The sequence below is a fragment of the Geotrypetes seraphini genome, chromosome 1 (assembly GCF_902459505.1).
Source record: "Geotrypetes seraphini chromosome 1, aGeoSer1.1, whole genome shotgun sequence".
NCBI lineage: Eukaryota > Metazoa > Chordata > Amphibia > Gymnophiona > Dermophiidae > Geotrypetes > Geotrypetes seraphini.
In genome coordinates, this window is record NC_047084.1 from 363,715,398 (window position 1) to 363,736,223 (window position 20,826).

Sequence of the window (20,826 nt, forward strand, 5' to 3'; positions counted from 1 at the left end):
GAACTTCATATTTATGAATTGTATTTTTATTGATTGATTGTTTCATACATTTTCTATTTTTACATAAATTTTTTCTATGGATGTTATCACGTTTACAGCTTGAGAGAAATTTGGACTAACGACTATTGATTTTTCAATTTTTATAACACGGAATTTTATAGTACTATACTTGAATTTTTTCTAAGCACTAAGCACTTGCACTTTAGTTCTTACGCATTTTGTGGTTTTTGGGAGTTTATTGACGCCTGTTTAAGATTTATAGTTTTTCTACAATACAATGTATTCACTTATTATTTGTTCAGATTTTTTCATTATTTTTTATTTAATCCTCCCCCTTGATGGCAAAGTCAACAAGGCATTGATTATTCATTATTTTCACTTATTGAGTGTTAATATTTACATGGACTATATGATGTATAGGGCTATCCTCATTATATCTGGTGCTAGACATCCATGAGGTACTGCCCGAGCTTATAGTCTCTCATTCATCCATAAAGGCTCATACTGATGTTCATTATTCTAGTTTTGAGCCTTTGCTTTTCCCTCAAGGACTGTTTAGCCGATTCTTTATTCATATTGTTTTGGACTCTATTGGCTATTTTAGTCTTTTGGGTTTTGCTTTTTGAGCTGTTTAAGGTTATAATAGTCACTTCATATTGGTAAGCCCTCCCTCCCTTTGCTTAGGGTTTTAATTGATTATACAGTAGAGAAGTTTTGATTCCAAGTTCATACAACGGGAATAAAATGACACATTTCACAAGTTCACTACCATTTATTGCAAATTTATTAGAATATTGTAATGAAAGACCAGAAAGACTTAGGCCCTGTTTTACTAAGAAACAGAGTATGACGGCAGAAAAGGGCCGACGGCCCAACAAGTCTGCCCCCTCAAGAACCCTCCCTCCTTCGAGGATCCATCTTTTAAATAGAGTAAATAAGGTGCGCTAACCGATTAGCGCGTGATAATCTAATTCGCGTGCGCTAAACACTAATGCGTGCATGTTAGTCTATGGACGCGTTAGCGTTTAACGCAAGCAAATTCAATTAGTGTGCGCTAATTGGTTAACGTACCTTAGTAAAACAGGGGGTTAGGGATCCTTGTACTAAGGCGTGTGGGCCGTTTTAGCACATGCTAAATGCTAACGCATCCATTATAGTCTATGGATGCATTAGCGTTTACCACATGCTAAAATGGCTAGCGCGCCTTAGTAAAAGGCCCCCTTAGCTTGCTACCAAAAATGTTTGGAAGTTGTTATTTCTGTCGAAGAGGAGTCAAAGTGCTGACTGAAATAGTGTCCACACTGTTGCAGTTGCTTTGTTTACTTTTATTATTTTAAATCTGTTAAAAATCAGCAAATAAGTAGTAATTATGCACTAAAATGTGCAGAAAGACGTGTTTACCTTTGTACAGTATAAAGGTTGCATCAGCTTCTGTTCACTCAGGGATTCACCGAAGCATGCATTAGATGAAGGGTGCATAAACCATTTCTCACAATTATTACTCAGTCCAAATTGATTCTAACTGGTGAGCACAAAAATATGCTACAGGCTTGATGCTGTAATTTTTCAATAAGCACAAGCAAATAATTGATCCTGATAACTCCACAGAGGAGGAATCCGAAAGGAACAAAAACGTCCTTGGAGAGTTGATGTTCAAGATGTAGGCTTTATTAGAAGTTCAACTTAATAATCCACATAAAAATTTAAGAACCAATGTACTGGGAACATGGACCCAAAACGGTCCGTGTTTTGACAATACTCTCTTCTTCAGGGGATCCAACAGGACCTAACGTGAAAACTTGTGGATTAAAAATAAGTTCAGAAAAACTCTGCACTGAAGAGAGGTTCTCAGTATTGGGTCCATATTCTCTCATCTTTCTTCCAAAGTATACAGGTCTATGAGTCTGACTCTATGGCTCGGATTCTATATAGGGTGCCTGGTCTCAGAAGCCGCCTGAGCAGCTTTTGAGAATTTCACAGGGTTGGCCTATACAGAATTGCCCTAAGCCACCTAACCATCATGACTCTCTGATGCCCATGTTACAGGCGCCAGTTAGAGAATAATGTTGCTGCTGAGCTGATAGTGGCAAGGGAATCTCCCTGCCACAATCAGTTTAGCAGCCACGGCAACCTTCCCCCCTCTGCAAAGACTACCGGCAGGAGGGATGTCCAGTTCCTCCTGTCGGGACCCCTCCCTCCTGCTGGGACCACCCCAACACACCTCTCCCCCGCAAAGATCGCTAGCAGGAAGGATGCCCAATCCCTCCTGCTGGAACTACCCATCCCAAAGATTGTCAGCAGGAGGGATGGCCAGTCCCTCCTGCCAGAACTCCCCACCCCAAAAGGTAGCCTACCCCTACCCCCCCCCAAGTCCATCTGGATTCTGCTTGGAAGGACTTTAGTAACCTTCAAAGTATATAGAAACATTAACTTTGAGGTTCGGTCCCCACCCACTTTAAAATTCAGAAGGATGTTTTATCACGTGGTAGGTAATTCTGCAAAAGGTGTCAATTTTTAGGTGTCAAGAAGGTGCCAATTAGAAATCTAAAGAAATATAGGTGCCTATTTTATACTATTTATACTATTTAGGTGCCTATTTATACTATTTTATGTGCCTATTTATACTATTCTAGTGTATCTAGAATAGTATAAATATTTTAGGCATGACCACTTTATAAATACAGTACTTGCTCCTATATTGCTAAAAAAAAAAAAAAAAAAAGCATGCATATAGAATTTTAGAAATTTAGAAATAGAATGGATGACACTAGTTTAGGCTCCTCCCACCGAACTGATGTAATCAGTGAGGTAGTTAATGAGTCACCTGATTTAAATAGAACTAAAAAATGCCGCGGCCATCTTTACATAGAAGAACACACGTCGGGATGCTGTGGAGCAAAACAAAAGGGGTAATTTTATTTCTAAAACTAGAACTGCTAAGATATTGAGGAATTAGTTTAAAGTTTTAGAACAATGAAACTATAGTATTTTAAGTGCATAATTTTGCATTTTGCCCGTTCCCCACCAAAATATATGCCCACCTTCAAACCAGGGCCGCCATCAGAAATTTCTGGGCCCCTTACTGAGCAATCCTATTGGGCCCCCCACGCACCCCTTCTCCCTCCCCCCCCTTCTTCCATGGGCCGAATACACACATACTTTTCTGCTAATGCTCCACCTAAGCCAGTCCCTTAAAATCTTCTCACATCCATTGGGTAATTTGGCATAGAGGAGATATTCATAAAAAGAATGTCCGTCAAGATCTTTACTCATAGACTGTGCCATTTGCTTTAAATCATCTTCCATCATTAATCCAAATTGCACAATTCTTTCTCTGTCTTTGTCCTGAATGGCATCTGGCCACATTGCTGGATCCTTCCAGTCAACAAATTTATGAGCAGGCGCGGAGAACGCATTTTTAAACAAATGTAGTTTATCCTTGTACTCCTTATGTAATTTTAATCATCTATGGATATGTTTTGTATGTTTATTGTTCAAATGGTTTTATTTATTTCCCCAAATTTATTTTTGTTATACGCATTGAAAATATTTGATATTGCGTTTAAATCAAAATCTCAATAAACTTGAAACGAGTGCCCGTGAGATTGTGTGAGGGTTAAATACTCAAAACTTAGAAGAATAACAATTTACTTAAAGTTTTTGCTATGCCAGCTTTCTGGTATCTTTACATACAGTGGCGTACGTGGCATATGTAACACCCGGGGCCCATCATTTTTTGGCACCCCCCCCATCTGTAAGAAAAACATGATTTTTAGTAACAAACCACACGTCACACATGAGTACCTAGGAAAAGGCAGCATCTTACATATTGCAGTGAGCAGTACATCAATACACCCATTGTAAAACTAAACAAGCCAGACCAGCACAGATCAATCCTACACCGTCAATCCTAACAGAAAACCATGTCTTTCGAACACACAGAACACAGAAAACACCTTCGCCTAGTATGGAATATGTCATCACAAACTAACCCCTCACTCTTTTACAAAACTGTAGTGTGGATTTTAGCCACAGTGGTAACAGCCCTGACGCTCATAGAATTCTGAGCATCAGAGCTGCTACCACCACGGCTGGCGCTAAAAAACGCTCCACAGTTTTGTAAAAGGGGGGATAAAATAGAAATACACAGTTTCAACGCTCTAGCTCAGAGGTGCCCAAACATTTTGAGCTTGTGAGCTACTTTAAAATGACCAAGTCAAAATGATCTACCAACAATAAAATTAAAAAACACAAAGCACACTATACGCTGAGAAAATGTTAATTATCATTCCTATTCTGGGTTTTTTTCAAAGAGGTCAAGGCAGATGACTATGCATTGTCACCTCAGTAACAACCATACAAAAATAGACAAATATACCCTCCATCCTTTTTATTAAACCACAATAGCAGTTTTTAGCGCAGGGAGCTGCGCTGAATGCCCAGCGCTGCTCTTAACGCTCATAGGCTCCCTGCGCTAAAAAACACTATTGCGGTTTAGTAAAAGGGGACCATATTGTAAAATATAGACAGCAGATATAAATTCAGAACTGTGCATAGTAAGTGAAGGGAAGTTTTCATCTCTGGGAATTTACCCAGTTAACTATTAAGTTATTTGGGCAAATTCCTTTGAAAACTGTGGTAATACTGCCTCCACTTTGCTAAATTTAAAATAAAATCATTTTTCCTACCTTTGGTGATTTCATGCACTTTCTTCTTCTGACTGTGCATCCAATCTTTCTTCCCTTCTTTCAGCCTGTATGCTTCCTCTCCTGCACACCTCATTCCCTCCCCCAACTTTTTCTTCCTCTCTTCATGCCCCCTTTCTTTTTTTCTGTTTCTCTTCTTTCCTTCTGTCTCCCTGCCTGCCCCCTTTCTTTCTTTCTCCCTGCCGTTCCCCAAGCCACTGCCACTGCCATCGGGGAACAGGACCTACCAATGGATAACAGGCCCCAAAGCCAACGCCGACGCATGCTCTCCCTGCTTCGGGCCGATCAGTCTTCCTCTCCCCGACGTCAATTCTGCCATTGGAGAGGAAGTTCCGCCCAGCCAGGCAGCGATTGGCTGGCCCGAACTTCCTCTCCGACTGCAGAATTGACGTCGGGGAGAGGAAGACTGATCGGCCCGATAGATTAGATCGCCAAGACAAAGTGAGTCCTGGGTGATCAACACTGCCTAGGACCCTGGGGGAGCCCGGGCCCCCTGTCAGCTCTGGGCCCCTGAATGCAGGACTGGTAGTACTGCCCTGAAGGCGGCCCTGCTTCAAACTATGCACTGTCATATGCACTGTCATTTTATAGAACAGCTTATAGATGGAATATGGCTGGTATGTATGCATAAGTACATTAACAATAATTGTTTATGTATACATAAATATGTACCAGCATTCTGGTCATTTACATGCTTCTTGGCACCTTCATTTTGGTTTCTTCCATACAGAATTACCTCCTAGCTGATTAATATGGAAAATAAAGTATACAAAAAGTTCATGTGCTGTGTCAGCCTTTAACATGGGGATGTGCTGTTAGCCTGTGGCAATTATTTAAAAATTTTATTTAAAAATATCTTTAAATAATCTATCATCGGAGATTCCAAAAAGCATGTCAATAAAATATCAATCAAAATAAAATTTGATCTAGCATTTCATTGATTTAGGGCCCCTTTTCCAAAGCCATGGTAGCAATGCTGCTGTGGTAAATGTACCCACCAAAGCCCATTCAATTCCTATTGGCTTTAGTGCATTTACTACAGCAGCACCACTACCACACCTTTGTAAAAGGGGCCCTTAATACTGGGATCACTATGGCCCTCTTTTACAAAGGCGCGCTAAGCTTTTAGCGCGGATTTAGCACGCACTAAATCAATGCGTGAGCTAACCACTAATGCGTCCACAGGATAACATGCACGTGTTAGCGTTTAGCGCGCTAAAAAGCTTAGCGCACCTTAGTAAAAGAGGGGTTTATGTTTATCAAAGCTTCATACCTGAATCCATTTATGAATGCATCTCCACCAGTAACAGAAATGTCTCCTGTCAGCATTTGGAAGGTTGTTGTTTTGCCAGCTCCATTTATTCCCAACAGACCAAAACACTAAGAAAAGAAAGACTTTAAAATTATGTGTGTGTATGAATTTAAAATCCAAATGTGGACATTTTGCAGAAGATGTACAAAAATCCAGTACCAAACATGCCCATTTTCAAAACTATAAAACGTCTTTCTTGTTTTTCTTAAAAAAATGGCCATTTTTTTCAGATGTGCATCTATCTTTTTGAACCATTTTCGGGGGGGGGGGGGGGGAAATATGTCCAAAACAAAAACACACAAAACAAGCCATTTGGGATCTAGGAGTGGTTAGCATTTTTTGTAGACTGGGCACACAGACAACCCAGCAGAGCAGTGGGACACCTTAGGAAGTACTGCAGTGAACTTCACATAAATAGGACCAGGTATACAGTACATCTCACCATAACCCCCTTATACTGTATGGTGATCCCTCCAAAACCCACTTAAAATCTACTAGATCCAAGTGTATGCCATCCCAGTAGTCCTTATGTCTGCAGGTTTCACCTATATGTAGATACATGGGATATGGGTGGATTTTGGAAGGCTCACAGATTCCATCATAAGTGTAGTAGTTAAGAGTGAAATATTGACTACACCACCCACTCGGCTACTCAAGAGACTTGCTTGCTGCTCTACTAGGACTGGTTATAACATCTGGAGCTATCATACAGTTGGATATGCACTGTTTTATTCATATCTTTGGGTTCTGAGATGGGGTCAGCGACCACGGAGGGAGTGTGGTGAGGTCATGTTTATATTCCTCCAGTGATCATCTTATCACTTTGGGCACATATTCATTATTAAATCAGATCTAGCCCCAAAAGTCCAAAATGTGCCCTGGACGTATTCTTAAATGTTCGATTATGGCATAAAAATGACCAAGAACACAAATAAGAAATTGACCCTTGAAGCTCCACAGAAAATGCAAATCCAGCAAAAACAAAAAAACTGTGGAGATGGTGATGTTCAAGATGCAGGCTTTATTAAAAGTGCAAATTAATAATCCACATGAAATTTATACCTAAGACCCAAAGCGTTGGGAACTATGGACTGAGTCATAACTGCGCAGGTGAGGAATTTGCTTTTGAGAATTCCTCACCTGCGCAGAGTTATGACTCAATTTGTTCTTAGTTATTAATCCATGAGCTTTTATATCTGGATCTTTAGGGACCCCTGAGGAAGACAGCATTGTCGAAACACAGACCGTGTTGGATCCGTAGTTCCCAATGCTTTGGGTCCTAGGTATATATTTCATGTGGATTATTAATTTGTACTTTTAATAAAGCCTGCATCTTGAACTTCACCTTCTCCACAGAGTTTTTGATAAAAATATCTAAGTCATAGGTCTGCCCTAGTCCCGCCCATACCACACTTCTAACATGCCCCCTTGAGATTTAAATAAACTATTGAGTAACAGCATTGAAATCTATCTAGAAAATAGGTTTCAAAAAGAGCAAATTGGAAATATTTGGTGAGGAAAACTTCATTTTTGCCTCTTTATGCCACTTTATGGATTTTTTTCTCTTTTGAAAATGTATATGATAGCATATTCATACTTTATCTTGAATTGTCCTTACCATTATCAGGGCACAGGCCATATAAATCTGTGCCAAGATGATAAAGGGAATGGAACACCTCGTATGAGGAAAGACTAAAATGGTTAAGGATCTTCAGCTTGGAAAAGAGATGGCTGAGGGGAGAGGTGATTGAAGTCTACAAAATCCTGAGTGGAGTAGAGCGGGTGCAAGTGGATCAAATTTTCATTCCATCAAAAATTACAAAGATTAGGGGACACTCAATGAAGTTACAGAAAAATACTTTTAAAACCAATAAGAGGAAAGTTTTTCATTCAAAGAATAGTTAAGCTCTGGAAATTATTGCCAGAGAATGTGGTAACAGTAGTTAAAATAGATGAGTTTAAAAAAGGTTTGGACAATTTCCTAGAGGAAAAGTACATAATTTGCTTTTCAGACAAATAATGGGGAAGCCACTGCTTGCCCTGGGATCGGTAGCATGGAATGTTGCGAGGTTGAGACCACTTGAGCTGCAGGCACTTCCCTGGCTACCCTTGCCTGACATCGGAGGGACTTTTCCAGGCACTACATCTGCCGCCTACCCTGTGCGCGCCCCTTAAGAGCAACTTTGGAGCATTGAGCATTGTGCTCTGCTCCATATTTTGTTTTGATGGGGAAAAGAAGAGGAGGTGTAAAAGGAAAAATTGGACCGAATGAGATCAAAGTGCCAATGGACAAACATCTGACTCCAGCTGGTGTATTACTGCCAGTAAGTCCTCCTAACCTCCTAGAAACTTCCCTACCATTAAGGGGCAACCCTTGAATGGAAGAAAATAACTTTCTAATTTAAATCTTAGTGACATTTCTCAAGAATCTCAGAGAGTTCAATTAGTGGGGGGATGTAGTTCAGTCTTCTCAGACCATAGAAGACCACAACCTACTTCACCCCTCATAATCTGGGTTCAGAATCAACCAAAGCACAGAGACACTTGTAGAAAATCTCCTAGACACAGCCCGACAGCACCTAAGCAAAGGCAGAAAGATGTTGATAATTCAACTTGCTCTCTCCGCTGCATTTGACCTGGTAGACCACACCATACTACTACAAATACTAGAAGCCATAGGGATCTCAGACAGGGTATACACCTGGTTCCAAGGATTCTTTAAATCAAGATCATACAGAGTAAAGACAAACGATCTTAAATCAGACTCTTGGTCTAACCCCTCTGACATTCCCCAAGGGTTTCTACTATCTACAACACTCTTCAACCTCTTTATAGCCTTCCTTGGGTCCAGTCTAGATAATGTAGACGTAACATCATTCAGCTACGCAGACAACATCACCATTCTCCTCCCCTTTGACTCACCAGCCCCCACCTCAATAGAAAAACTGAAAAAAACACTAGAAGCAGTGAAAAAATGGATGATAGACCACAAATTAAAGCTGAACTCAGATAAAACAAAATTTCTACTGCTTGAAAAGGACAAACCCCCATTCATAACAGAATTATAAATAAATGCCACCAAATACCCAATACAGTCCGCCCTAAAACTCCTCAGAGTGATGATAGATAGATGCTGCACTATGCAAGTTCAAATCAACAAGACCATCCAGAAAGCCTTTATAGTCATGCGCAACTTGCGAAAAGTAAGAAAATTCTTCAATAAAGAGCAATAGGCCAAACCCTAGTCCTAGGACTTTGGACTACTGCAACATCCTCTATCTGCCCTGCCCCGCAAACATGATAAAACAATTACAGACAGTACAAAACACAGCCCTCAGACTGATCTATTCACTAGGAAAATATGACCACATCACTACTGCATACCTAGACTCACACTGGCTACCTATACAAGCGCGAATACTATTCAAATTCTACTGTCTATTATTCAAAGTAATGAATGGCACTGCCCCCACATATCTAAACAATCGCCTAAACTGGAACAAATCAATCAGACAAAGGAAAACTCAGATCCCATTTACCCACCCCCCAATCAAAGGTACACAGCGCAAGAAGATGTATGACAACCTACTAGCAACGCAAGCAGCAAAACTTGATCACCCCATCTCCAACATGCTGACAACAACGACCGACTTCAAATCATTTCGAAAGGAAATTAAAACCCTTTTATTCAAAAAATTTATCAAGAAATCATAACACATCTCCATGTCTATCCCCACTCTTGTAAATTTCCCATCAAAGTCTCAACCATGTAAACAGCACCCTAATTTGTAATTTTCCTGAAAATGTCCAGTTATCTTCTTTTGTAATCCGCTTAGAACTGCAAGGTACTGATGGAATAGAATTCACTAATGTAATGTAATGTATTCTGATGTGATTATACTTGCAAACCTAAGTCACAATCCTCACATGGAAAACAGACCTTGTGAACACAGTTTTTGATTACAAAAATAGTATTATGAAATGGTGTGATTATGTAATATTTTCTAATTCAATACCCATGAAAAGCCTGAAGGGTTTTACAAAAGGATCCATTCTTACCTCAGCTTGTGGAACACCCACAGAAATTCTGTTAACAGCAGGTTTCTTCTTCTTTTTATAAACCTATTACAATAAAGCACAATGCATAGCTAAAAGGTATGAAATGAATTGTACAGTATAATTGATAGAGCATTCTGTATAATCAAAGATAACAAAATGGCATATGTGAGCTCTAAAATGACTCATCAACCATCAGAAGAAGATTAAGAGGCCCTTCACCTGAATTCCATATATGGAGCTTAGATTTGGGCATCCAAATGTAGGCATGTTGAGATGCATGCACAAATTAATTGGCTAACAAGCCATCAATATTCCATCTGTTACCAAATTTAGATATTTAGGGATCATTAACCCTTAATGATCACATTTTAGAAGTGATTCAAAAAGGCTTTTACATATTGAGACTTCTGTGCTCAGTAAAACATTATTTTGATGATAAAACCTTACACCCATTAATCGAAGTTCTATTCATTTTTAAATCGGACTAGGCACTGATAATTGAAAACACCATTAAAAACAAATTTAACAAAACATTAAAAATTAATTAGCCAGTAGGCGCCTAACTCAGTAGGTGCCTACACCGAAGTACCTAATGGTAAGTAGGTATAGTTAAGGTCAGATTTGGGGTGGATTTTGAGCATGGTTTGACTTAGGTGTCCTTATTTAGGTCAAGAAAACCCTGGCATAAATGGCAAGGAGTCTAAGGTTTTAATGCCTACTGGCACTTAAGACCACTTAGGTGCCACTAGATACAATTCTATAAACAGTGTCTAGCAGATGATTGACAACCACGCTCAGTGGTACTTAAGAGCTAGGTGCTATTTTTAGAATCAAAATATCATATATTAATTTATATTAATATACCATATATTAATCATTCAAGGAGCTCAGGACCCAAGCTGGAGAGTATGGCATAGTCAATGTCAAGTGTGGAGTGCCTTCATGAAAGCCCAAAATGCAAGCAAAAGGATCTTCAATGGAATATGAAATTAAATTAGTAACCAATGATAATTATTTTCTGCGGGCATGACATGATCTGTTTTATGTAAGTGAAAAAATAGCCAAAAACACATCCAGATAAATAATATTGCAATAGTCCAGTCTTGTCATAAGTGGTGCTATAATTAATGAATGAAAGGCATCAGTGCTTAAAAAAGACCATACTGTGTACAGTTGACATAAGAAATAACAACCAGTTTTACATATTAAAGGCACTTGTGAGGGAAAAACATGGACATCCAAATCTCAATTTTATAAAGCCAGATTATGGATGTTTAAAAACTGCAATGGCAAGGGCATATGATTTGGGTGGGAATAGGGAAGTAACACTTATGGATATCAAATTCTTAATTTCAATAGGAGAAAACAAGTCTATGTCCAAAAAGATGAGTGTTAGTTAAACCCAATACTAGCCACATCAGGATCACAAAAAGATGCTTTGAGTAAACACTTCTCCATTGAAGGTATTAAGGCATGTCACATCCATATGGTTGCTCTTCCCCACCCTCCCTCCAAATGTAAAACTAGCAATGAATACAAGGCTTTATGCCAGTTTCAGGAATTATAGATTTCATGGTACTAATTTTTTTTAAATTCACTTCTTAATATACTTCAATGCAGATTCAGTGCAATGGGCTGAGAACCAAGGGACCCAGATTTAAATTCTACTTCAGCTCTTGACTTCTGTTTACTTAGGGGAAGAGAAAAAATAACTACTGTACCTGAACATGTAAGAAACTTATAGATCTGAAGACCATGAAGTGGTATACATTCAGGTACAGCAGGGTGTCCCTGGAGAGCTCTCAATTTAAAAAAAGTTTACAAACAGCAGAAGTAGGACTTAAGGGTGAATCCCCTTCTCACTGCTCTAACCATTAGGTTATCCATTTGCTCCTCATGGATATCTAGGTGGCACAAAGACATTCATGCCCCTTGTTTTCCCCTGGTTTGTAAAATGGATATTCATGCTGGCCTTTACCAGCAACTGGGCATTCATTTCTTTTTTTAAAATTAATCATTATTTAATTACATATTTCAAATGAAATAATGTAAATGAAATACATAGCCCACACCAATGAGAAGAGGCAACAAGAAATTATTTAACAATTAATAGCTTAGAAATATGGACCCTATCTCCTTTTCACACCGGAACCTCCTTTTATATTTAACATGTCCCCTAAATCCCCTAACCTACTACAGAAACTTTTTTTCAATCAACAATCTCTCAAGCTGAGAAGGGTCAAAGTAAATATATCTATTAGACTGTAAAGTTATTACACATTTGCAAGGAAATTGAAGAAAAAAATATTGCCTCCAAAGGACATAACTCTATCCTTCAATTTCAAAAATTCTTTGTGACGTAGTTGTGTGGACCTAGCCAAATCTGGAAAAATCCAGATGGGTTGACCACAAAACGGAGAATTTTTAATCCAGGAATATTTTTACAAAACATGTATTTTCTCCTGTTATGTTGATAAGGTTGCAAAGAGGGTTTCTCTAGTAATTTCCTCCTGAGAGGATTTAAGGAAATCTGTTAAATTAATTGATTTGTTCACACCTTCCTTTGCATTGCCTTCAACAGTCTCGGCTTTTATCACAGAAATATACCTACAATCAGAAATACTTACCCCCTCTTCTACGAAACTGTGCTAGCAGTTTCTAGCATGGGGAGCCGCGCTGAATGGCCTGCGCTGCTCCCGACGTTCACAGAGCGAGCCATTCAGCGTGGCTCTCTGCGCTAGAAACTGCTAGCGCAGTTTCATAGCAGAGAGGGTTAATTCTTCAACTTTATTCAAAAGCAATACCTCCTTCAAATATTTGCATAACAAAATCTCAGGTGGCAGTCGATAAATACGAAAATTCAATGTTTTAGCTCTCATTCGATTTTCAAGACATTCTAATTGCCTATGTTTAATCAGACTGTCTTTAACAAAAGCTGAGGAAACCGATTGATAGGCAAATTTGAATTGGGCATCCATTTCTCATGTACAGTATTTTAGAATAGGCTGTTCTAACAAGCATGAGAAATGGACATCCACTCGTAACATCCAGAGATGGGCATCCATATTATGAGTTGGATATCCTTTGTAAAATGCTGCTCCACATTTCTTTTCATAACAAAAATGTTGCACATACTGTACAAAATGATACTATAGATTGCATCCAAGTGTGCTACGAGTCCTCCATGCCGAGGCCTGAGATGAGTTATATTTACTTTTTTCCATTTTCCCAAAGCTAGGAATTGTTGCATTCTTATTGCAAAACAGTTTATCATTTCTTTGAATTTGTTCAATTGACATGTAACTGTGATGTCATTAGAAGTCATTTCTAGTAAGAGAAATGAACATGTTCTTGAATGTTCATGAATTGAATTAAAATTCCTTCATCAATCTGTTTTGAAGACCAAAGTCTCAGCAGGCGACTGTCATTTCTCAAATCTAAAACAGTCCATTCTGTTCCATATGAGTTATTATGAATGTGCCCACTGGATTAGATGTGTGCAATGGTTTTGTTTCATTCTGTTTATTTGTGTGTTTTTTTATATATACTCTGTTTTGATTTCTATCAGTACATGTACTGGTAGTATATGAAAGCAAAATCTGTGCTTTAAATTTTTTTTACCCCATTTTTACCTTCCACCCTATTCCCAAGATCCTTTCTCTGGGTATCTAACCCCATCAAAGATTTAAAAGAGGGCAAAAATGATTTCTATTTGCTTAGGCTTCACTGTTGCCATAATCCAAAATGCTGTGAGCTCACCCACAGCAAATTCAATTGTGGAGTAAAGGAATTTTTGTCAAATTTTTACTTTTAAGATATATAATAACTGAACAAAAAAGTCACTACTCTGAACTGTCACTGTACACAAAAACTTAATCAAAACGAAACGCAGACATCGGCTCCTCTTACATGTAAGGTCATGCACCTTGGCAGCAGAAATCCGTGCAGAACTTACACACTAAATGGCGAGGCTTTAGCCAAGACTGTAGCGGAACAGGATTTAGGAGTGATAATCAGTGAAGACATGAAAATTGCCAATCAGGTAGAGAAGGCTTCATCCAAGGCTAGACAAATGATGGGTTGCATCCGCAGAAGCTTTGTTAGCCGGAAGCCCGAATTCATCATGCCGTTGTACAGATCCATGGTGAGACCTCACCTGGAATATTGTGTTCAATTCTGGAGGCCACATTACCAAAAAGATGTGCTGAGAGTTGAGTCCGTTCAAAGAATGGCCACCAGGATGGTCTCGGGGCTTAGGGATCTCCCGTATGAGGAAAGGCTGAATAAATTGCAGCTGTACTCGCTTGAGGAACGTAGAGAGAGAGGAGACATGATTGAGACATTTAAATATATCACAGGCCGTATCGAGGTGGAAGATGATATCTTCTTTCTTAAAGGACCATCGGCCACAAGAGGGCATCTGCTGAAAATCAGAGGAGGTAAATTTCATGGCGACACCAGGAAGTATTTCTTCACCGAAAGGGTGGTTGATCATTGGAACGAACTGCAGGTGATTCAAGCAACCAGCGTGCCAGATTTTAAAAGTAAATGGGATACACATGTGGGATCTCTAGAAGGGTAAAGTCGAGGGGGTGGGTGATTAGAGTGGGCAAACTTGATGGGCTATGGCCCTTTTCTGCCATCATTTTTCTATGTTTCTATGTTTCTATGTTTCTATGTCAGGTGGGAAATTCAGTAAAAAACTCAGACATTTAGTCTGAGAAAAACCTGAACACTACCTGACTGTAGAGTAGGGTATAATCACCAGTGTACAGCCACCTGGGGGCGGGGCCTGAGGCACATGGGCCCAACCCGACCATGTGCCCAAGGCCAAGCCCCCAGGAGGGACCTAAGGCTCCCGGGCCTATTCTGATTGGCCCAGGCGCCTTAGGCCCCACCAGTAGGCGGAGCTTTGGGATGGATGGGCCAATCCGGCCTCATTCCGTGTTGGCTGCCTGCCGGACAGGCGGGTTTGGCTCCCGTCTGTCCGGCCAACTGCAGAAAGGTACGGGGAAGGGGTGTGGGAGTGTCGTGGGGTTCGGCCAGGGGGGTCACGGGTCGGCTGGGGGGGGCGGTCGGAGGTTCTTGGGGGGGGCGGTCGTTGGGGGGAGGGGGGTTTGTGTCGAGGGCAGGAGGGCCTGGGATCCCTCCTGCCCGTAATGTAGTGCGGGGTGGGGGTAGGGGGTCGCAGTGGCCCGGAGGGTTTGGGCTCCCTCTTGGCCCGAACAACTAGCGGGGGGGGGGGGGGGGGTCGCCAGGGCCAGAAGGACTTGGGCTCCCTCCTGGCCCGATATTGTCGGGGAGTCGGCAGGGCAAGAGGGCTTGGGCTCCCTTTTGCCCCGATCGTGTTGGGGAGTCGGGGGGGCAAGAGGGCTTGAGCTCCCTCTTGCCCCGATCGTGTCGGGGGTGCTGCGGTTGGCTGGGGCAAGAGGGCTTGAGCTCCCTCTTGCCCCGATCGTGTCTCGTGTCGGGGAGTCGGGACCGCCAAGAGGAAGCAGCAGGAAACCGGTAGGAGCTTGTACATGATGGGGGGGTTGGGAGGCTGTGGGGGTGCGAGCGGTCCTTCAGGGTGGGGGTGCGGGTGCGAGTGCGTGCGAGTGGTCCTTCGGGGTGGGGGTGCGAGCGGTCCTGCGGGGTGGTGTATCGGAGGTCGGGGGGGGGGCATCAGGCTTTCAGGGTGGGGACAGGACTTCAAGGGGGAGAGGAGAGTCGGGGTGGCCAGAGGAGAGTCGGGGCGGGCGAAAGGAGAGTCGGGCAGCATGCGCGGTATACGGGTGTGCGCGGTATATAAAAATTTCTGTACATAAATTTGTGTTTTTCGCGTGCTATACCCATGTGCGCGTTATACACGGGTGCACGTTATCTACGTGAAAATACGGTACTTAGCTGGGAGAAAAAATAGTAGTGGGTACTCCTATTCAGTTCAGGAACTGTCTCAACTCCAGTTGCACACACTCTGGTCTCTCAACGGCTGGCAGCACACAGCAGGTCCAAAAACAGAAAAAGAAAACTAGCCGTGCTTCTACACAGTCTTACAAAGAGTTCTCCCAGGAGCCAACTTCAGTTGTAACACACACTTGATCCCAAAGGCACACAGTTCTTCAGCAACATCCAAAGGCAGCCCAGCACAATATTCACAAACTTCCCAGAGAGTACTCACAGCCAATGGAAAATAAAGAAACCAAAACAAAACAAACCCCTCTTCAACAAGAGTCTTGTTTCACATTCAAATTGTTTCCTCAGGAAAAAGGGCTTCAAAAGCACATAGCACATTCTTTTCCTTAACCACGGCATCAACTCAGAGACAGCAGACAGATTTAAACTCCTTCCTGGCCCTGCCCTTGATGTCAAAGGGTTCACGCACACTCCCTTTGCTGGCTAATAGCAGGCATCCAAAGCAGCCAGTAATCAGAAAAAGACTTGCCATTCAATAGCTGCATTTAGTTCTTCCGGTTCCATGGACTGCAGTTTAAAAATCCAAAACTGCTCACATTGCCTCAATTTTCTTTTCAGATCCCCTCCTCACTTACCCAAGTGTACTTCTTCCAAAATTAAACATTTTAAAATCTCAAAACAATGTCCAACTGATAGACAATGTTGCACCATAGGTGCCTCAATCTTTTTAGTATTAATGCAGGACCGATGTTCAATAAGGCGGGTTTTAAATGCTCTTGAAGTTTGCCCCACATATAATCTGTTACAAGGGCATTTTATCACATAAACTACCCCTGTAGATTCACATAAGGTTTTATGTCTCAGCTGTAACTCCACTCCGGCTTTTTCCCACTGGAAAATCTCACATTCTTCATTCTCCTCATACAGTGATTACATTTTTTATGACCCATCTACTCATTTAATCTGGCTGACCAAACATCAGATTTACTTACAATGTCCGCTAGATTAGAATTACAAGCAAAAGATATTTGACATTGAATTTGAGATAGCACAGGATGAACTTCAAACAAAGCCAGATGTTTTTTCACAGCTAAAGCTAACAGATTGGATGAGCTGTTGAACTTCAGAGTGCATTGGACCTTATTGTCCATCACAGGCTTAGATCTTTCTTGCAACAAAAGTTCATGGTTATTGCATAAAGCCCGTTTAAACGCATTATGGACTGTCACTGTAGGATAACCTCTGTCTTCCAATTTTTGTTTCAAATTCCCTGCAGCCTGTTTGAATCACATATCAGCCGATAGTGGATAAATTGTGAAAAAGGATTACTAGTCTTGACTTGTTTAGGGTGTATTCTGTCAAATGCCAGTAAAGTATTCTGATCTGTAGGTTTAACAAACTCAGAAGTAGAGAAACCACCATCCACAAGTTATACTTTGATATCCAAAAAAGTAATACTGTGTTTATCAGAGGTACAGTCAAATTGGATAGTCGGATGAAAAGCATTTCATTCTCTTACAAACTTGTAGAAGGTTTGCTTGTCACTTGTCCAAATGACAAATATATTGTCAATATATCTCACCTAGCAGTGCACATGTTGAAAACTGCTGCTGGTATACACGTATTTAGCTTCAAATGCAACCATAAAAATATTAGCTAAAGACGGGGCAAACGAGGCCCCCATAGCCACCCCTCTTAGTTGAAGAAACAGCTTATCATCAAACACAAAGTACCGTATTTTCGCGGATATAACGCGCGCGTTATACGCGTTATTACGTACCGCGCATACCCTTCGCGCGTTATATGCCTGAGCGCGGTATACAATTTTTTTTTTACATATTTCACACCCCGCCCGACGCCCGATTCATCATCCGGAAGGACGCTCGCACCCCCACCGCTCGCACCCCCACCCCGAAGGACCGCTGACTCCCCGACAATATCGGGCCAGGAGGGAGCCCAAACCCTCCTGGCCACGGCGACCCTCTACCCCCACCTCGCACTACATTACGGGTAGGAGGGATCCTAGGCCCTCCTGCCCTCGACGCAAACCCCCCTCCCCCCAACGACCGCCCCCCCCAAGAACCTCCGACCACCCCCCCAGCCGACCCGCGATCCCCCTAGCGACCCCCACGACCCCCCCACCCCCCTTCCCCGTACCTTTGGTAGTTGGCCGGACAGACGGGAGCCAAACCCGCCTGTCCGGCAGGCAGCCATCGAAGGAATGAGGCCGGATTGGCCCATCCATCCTAAAGCTCCGCCTACTGGTAGGGCCTAAGGCGCATGGGCCAATCAGAATAGGCCCTGGAGCCTTAGGTCCCACCTGGGGGCGCGGCCTGAGGCACATGGGCCCAACCCGACCATGTGCCTCAGGCCACGCCCCCAGGTGGGACCTAAGGCTCCAGGGCCTATTCTGATTGACCCACGCGCCTTAGGCCCCACCAGTAGGCGGAGCTTTAGGATGGATGGGCCAATCCGGCCTCATTCCTTCGTTGGCTGCCTGCCGGACAGGTGGGTTTGGCTCCCGTCTGTCCGGCCAACTACCAAAGGTACGGGGAAGGGGGGTGGGGGGGTCGTGGGGGTCGCCAGGGGGATCGCGGGTCGGCTGGGGGGGCGGTCGGAGGTTAAGAACATAAGAACATAAGCAGTGCCTCTGCTGGGTCAGACCAGAGGTCCATCGTGCCCAGCAGTCCGCTCTCGCGGCGGCCCAACAGGTCCAGTACCTGTGCAGTAATCCTCTATCTATACCCCTCTATCCCCTTTTCCAGTAGGTAATTGTCTAATCCTTTCTTAAACCCCATTACTGTACTCTGCCCTATCACGTCCTTGGTTCTTGGGGGGGGGGCGGTCGTTGGGGGGGGAGGGGGGTTTGCGTCGAGGGCAGGAGGGCCTGGGATCCCTCCTGCCCGTAATGTAGTGTCGGGACAGCGCACGGAGAGGCGGGGCAGTGCACGGAAAGTCAGGGCAGGTGAACGGAGAGTCGGGACAGCGCACGGAGAGGCGGGGCAGTGCACCGAAAGTCAGGGCGGGTGAACGGTGAGTCGGGGCAACCAGAGGAGAGTCGGGGAGGGCGAAAGGAGAGTCGGGGTGGCCAGAGGAGAGTCGGGCAGCATGCGCGGTATACCCATGAGCGCTGTATACAAAAGTTTCCGTACATACAAGTGTGGTTTCTGCGCGCTATACCCGTGTGCGCGTTTTACACGGGTGCGCGTTATATCCGCAAAAATACGGTAGTTGTTATATAAAGCCAGAGCAGTAAGCTGCATTAAAAATTCAGTGGGTACTGTCATAGGACGGGGACGAGAATCCAAAGCAGCCTCCATAGTGTTTTGAGCTTCATCTAAGGGAATAGCAGTGTACAGAGATTGCACATTAAAAGTTACCAAAGTACATTCTCCAAATTGTCCTCAAGCTGATTAAGTATCCCTAAAAAAATGGGTAGTATCTTTGATGTAAGATTTGGGATAATCCCTATTGTTGCCATGCATTGAGAGAAGAGAGACAGTTGGAGATTTCTACTATCCCCTTTTTTCAAACAGGATAAGACTGGGGTATAATATGAGATAGTAGATGAGGAAAGGGCTATGGGAGCTTTTGTTCATTTTTGTTTTGGAGTTTCCTTTTGCAGTCAGTGTGGGTTCTGATTTCTTTAAAATCAATTTAAACCATTCTCTTTTTTCATTTTGTTCTACAAATGAACGGAACCAAGATAGAAAAAAATAGCAACATTTAATGAAAGCGTATCTTTACAATCTCTGAGTTTGCTTTTGCTCCTGCTGACTAATGATAGCAATATATATTTGCACCTGTTATCGATCGTTTCAGGATAGGCACGTAAGAGATGGGTGATGTAGGTTTTGTGCTGCTGCCAGCTGAGCTCTGATAGACATACACAGCTCATCTTGCTTACCAATCATGAAGGCACCATTGTTGTAGTCTTACTTGTGCATTTTCCCCCTAATTCTATAAACATGTGTGCACAATTTTATACTTTATTTCTATTTTATATCCCGTCCTACCCAGGAGCTCAGAACGGGTCACAGTAGTACATTCACAGTCACAAAGTTACATGCACAAGTAATAGAATACTGTCAATTATACACAATTCAATAATTACTATAGCTGCTAGTTGGCATTAACCAATTATTGACTATAATCGGTATTAATTGGGCTAATTGGCACCACTAATTAGCATTCCTAATTTTATAACCATCATACAAAATTCAAAGCAGTTCTCGGGACACACCTAAGCAGTCACATTTTCAGGATGTCCACATTGAATATGCATGAATTAAATGTGCCCTACCACTAATATATGCAAATATTTTTCATCTGTAACACTATGGGCGCCTTTTACTAAGCTGCGCTAGACGCTAACGCCAGCATTGAGCTGGTGTTAGTTCTTGGCACGTAGCACAGGGTTAGCGCACATGGCAATGCAGCGTGTGGTAAAAATGCTAGTGCACCTTAGTAAAAGAAGCCCGATGTAACAAACTTTTATTTTATTTTTTGTTCCTGGGTAATGTTGTTTCTTAATTGCCTATGCCACAAAAGTATATAAAATGGCTATCATCTCCCTCAAACTTTGCTTCTGTGACCATGACATTAATATTTTGAAATTTACCTTTTATGCAGAACATTCCAAAAAGGAAAAAACACCAAAAAAAAAAAAACCCACTGCCAAAAAACTCTGGAAGGTAAGACAATTTTGAGTCTCACTAGGATGGTGGAATTTTCTGCAATAACATTTCTTAGAATGTTTAATTTAAAAAAATATTAAAATTTTCAATGTTATTTGAAAATATATCATATAAAAATATGTTGCGAAAATCTCTTACACATTAGCCATAGGTAAAA

At 42.0% G+C, this 20,826-nt stretch overlaps 1 protein-coding gene across 1 annotated transcript in view; it reads right to left on the reverse strand.

The window, feature by feature from the left end:
- The window catches only part of LOC117345793 (phospholipid-transporting ATPase ABCA1-like), an 815,268-nt gene that overhangs the window by 78,578 nt on the left and 715,864 nt on the right, over window positions 1-20,826 (reverse strand). The window contains exons 43-44 of the mRNA XM_033914956.1: window positions 10,078-10,140; window positions 5,980-6,086 (exon numbers count right to left, since the gene is read on the reverse strand). Of these exons, the coding sequence (XP_033770847.1) occupies window positions 5,980-6,086; window positions 10,078-10,140 (170 nt within the window). The remainder of the gene's footprint in view (window positions 1-5,979; window positions 6,087-10,077; window positions 10,141-20,826) is intronic.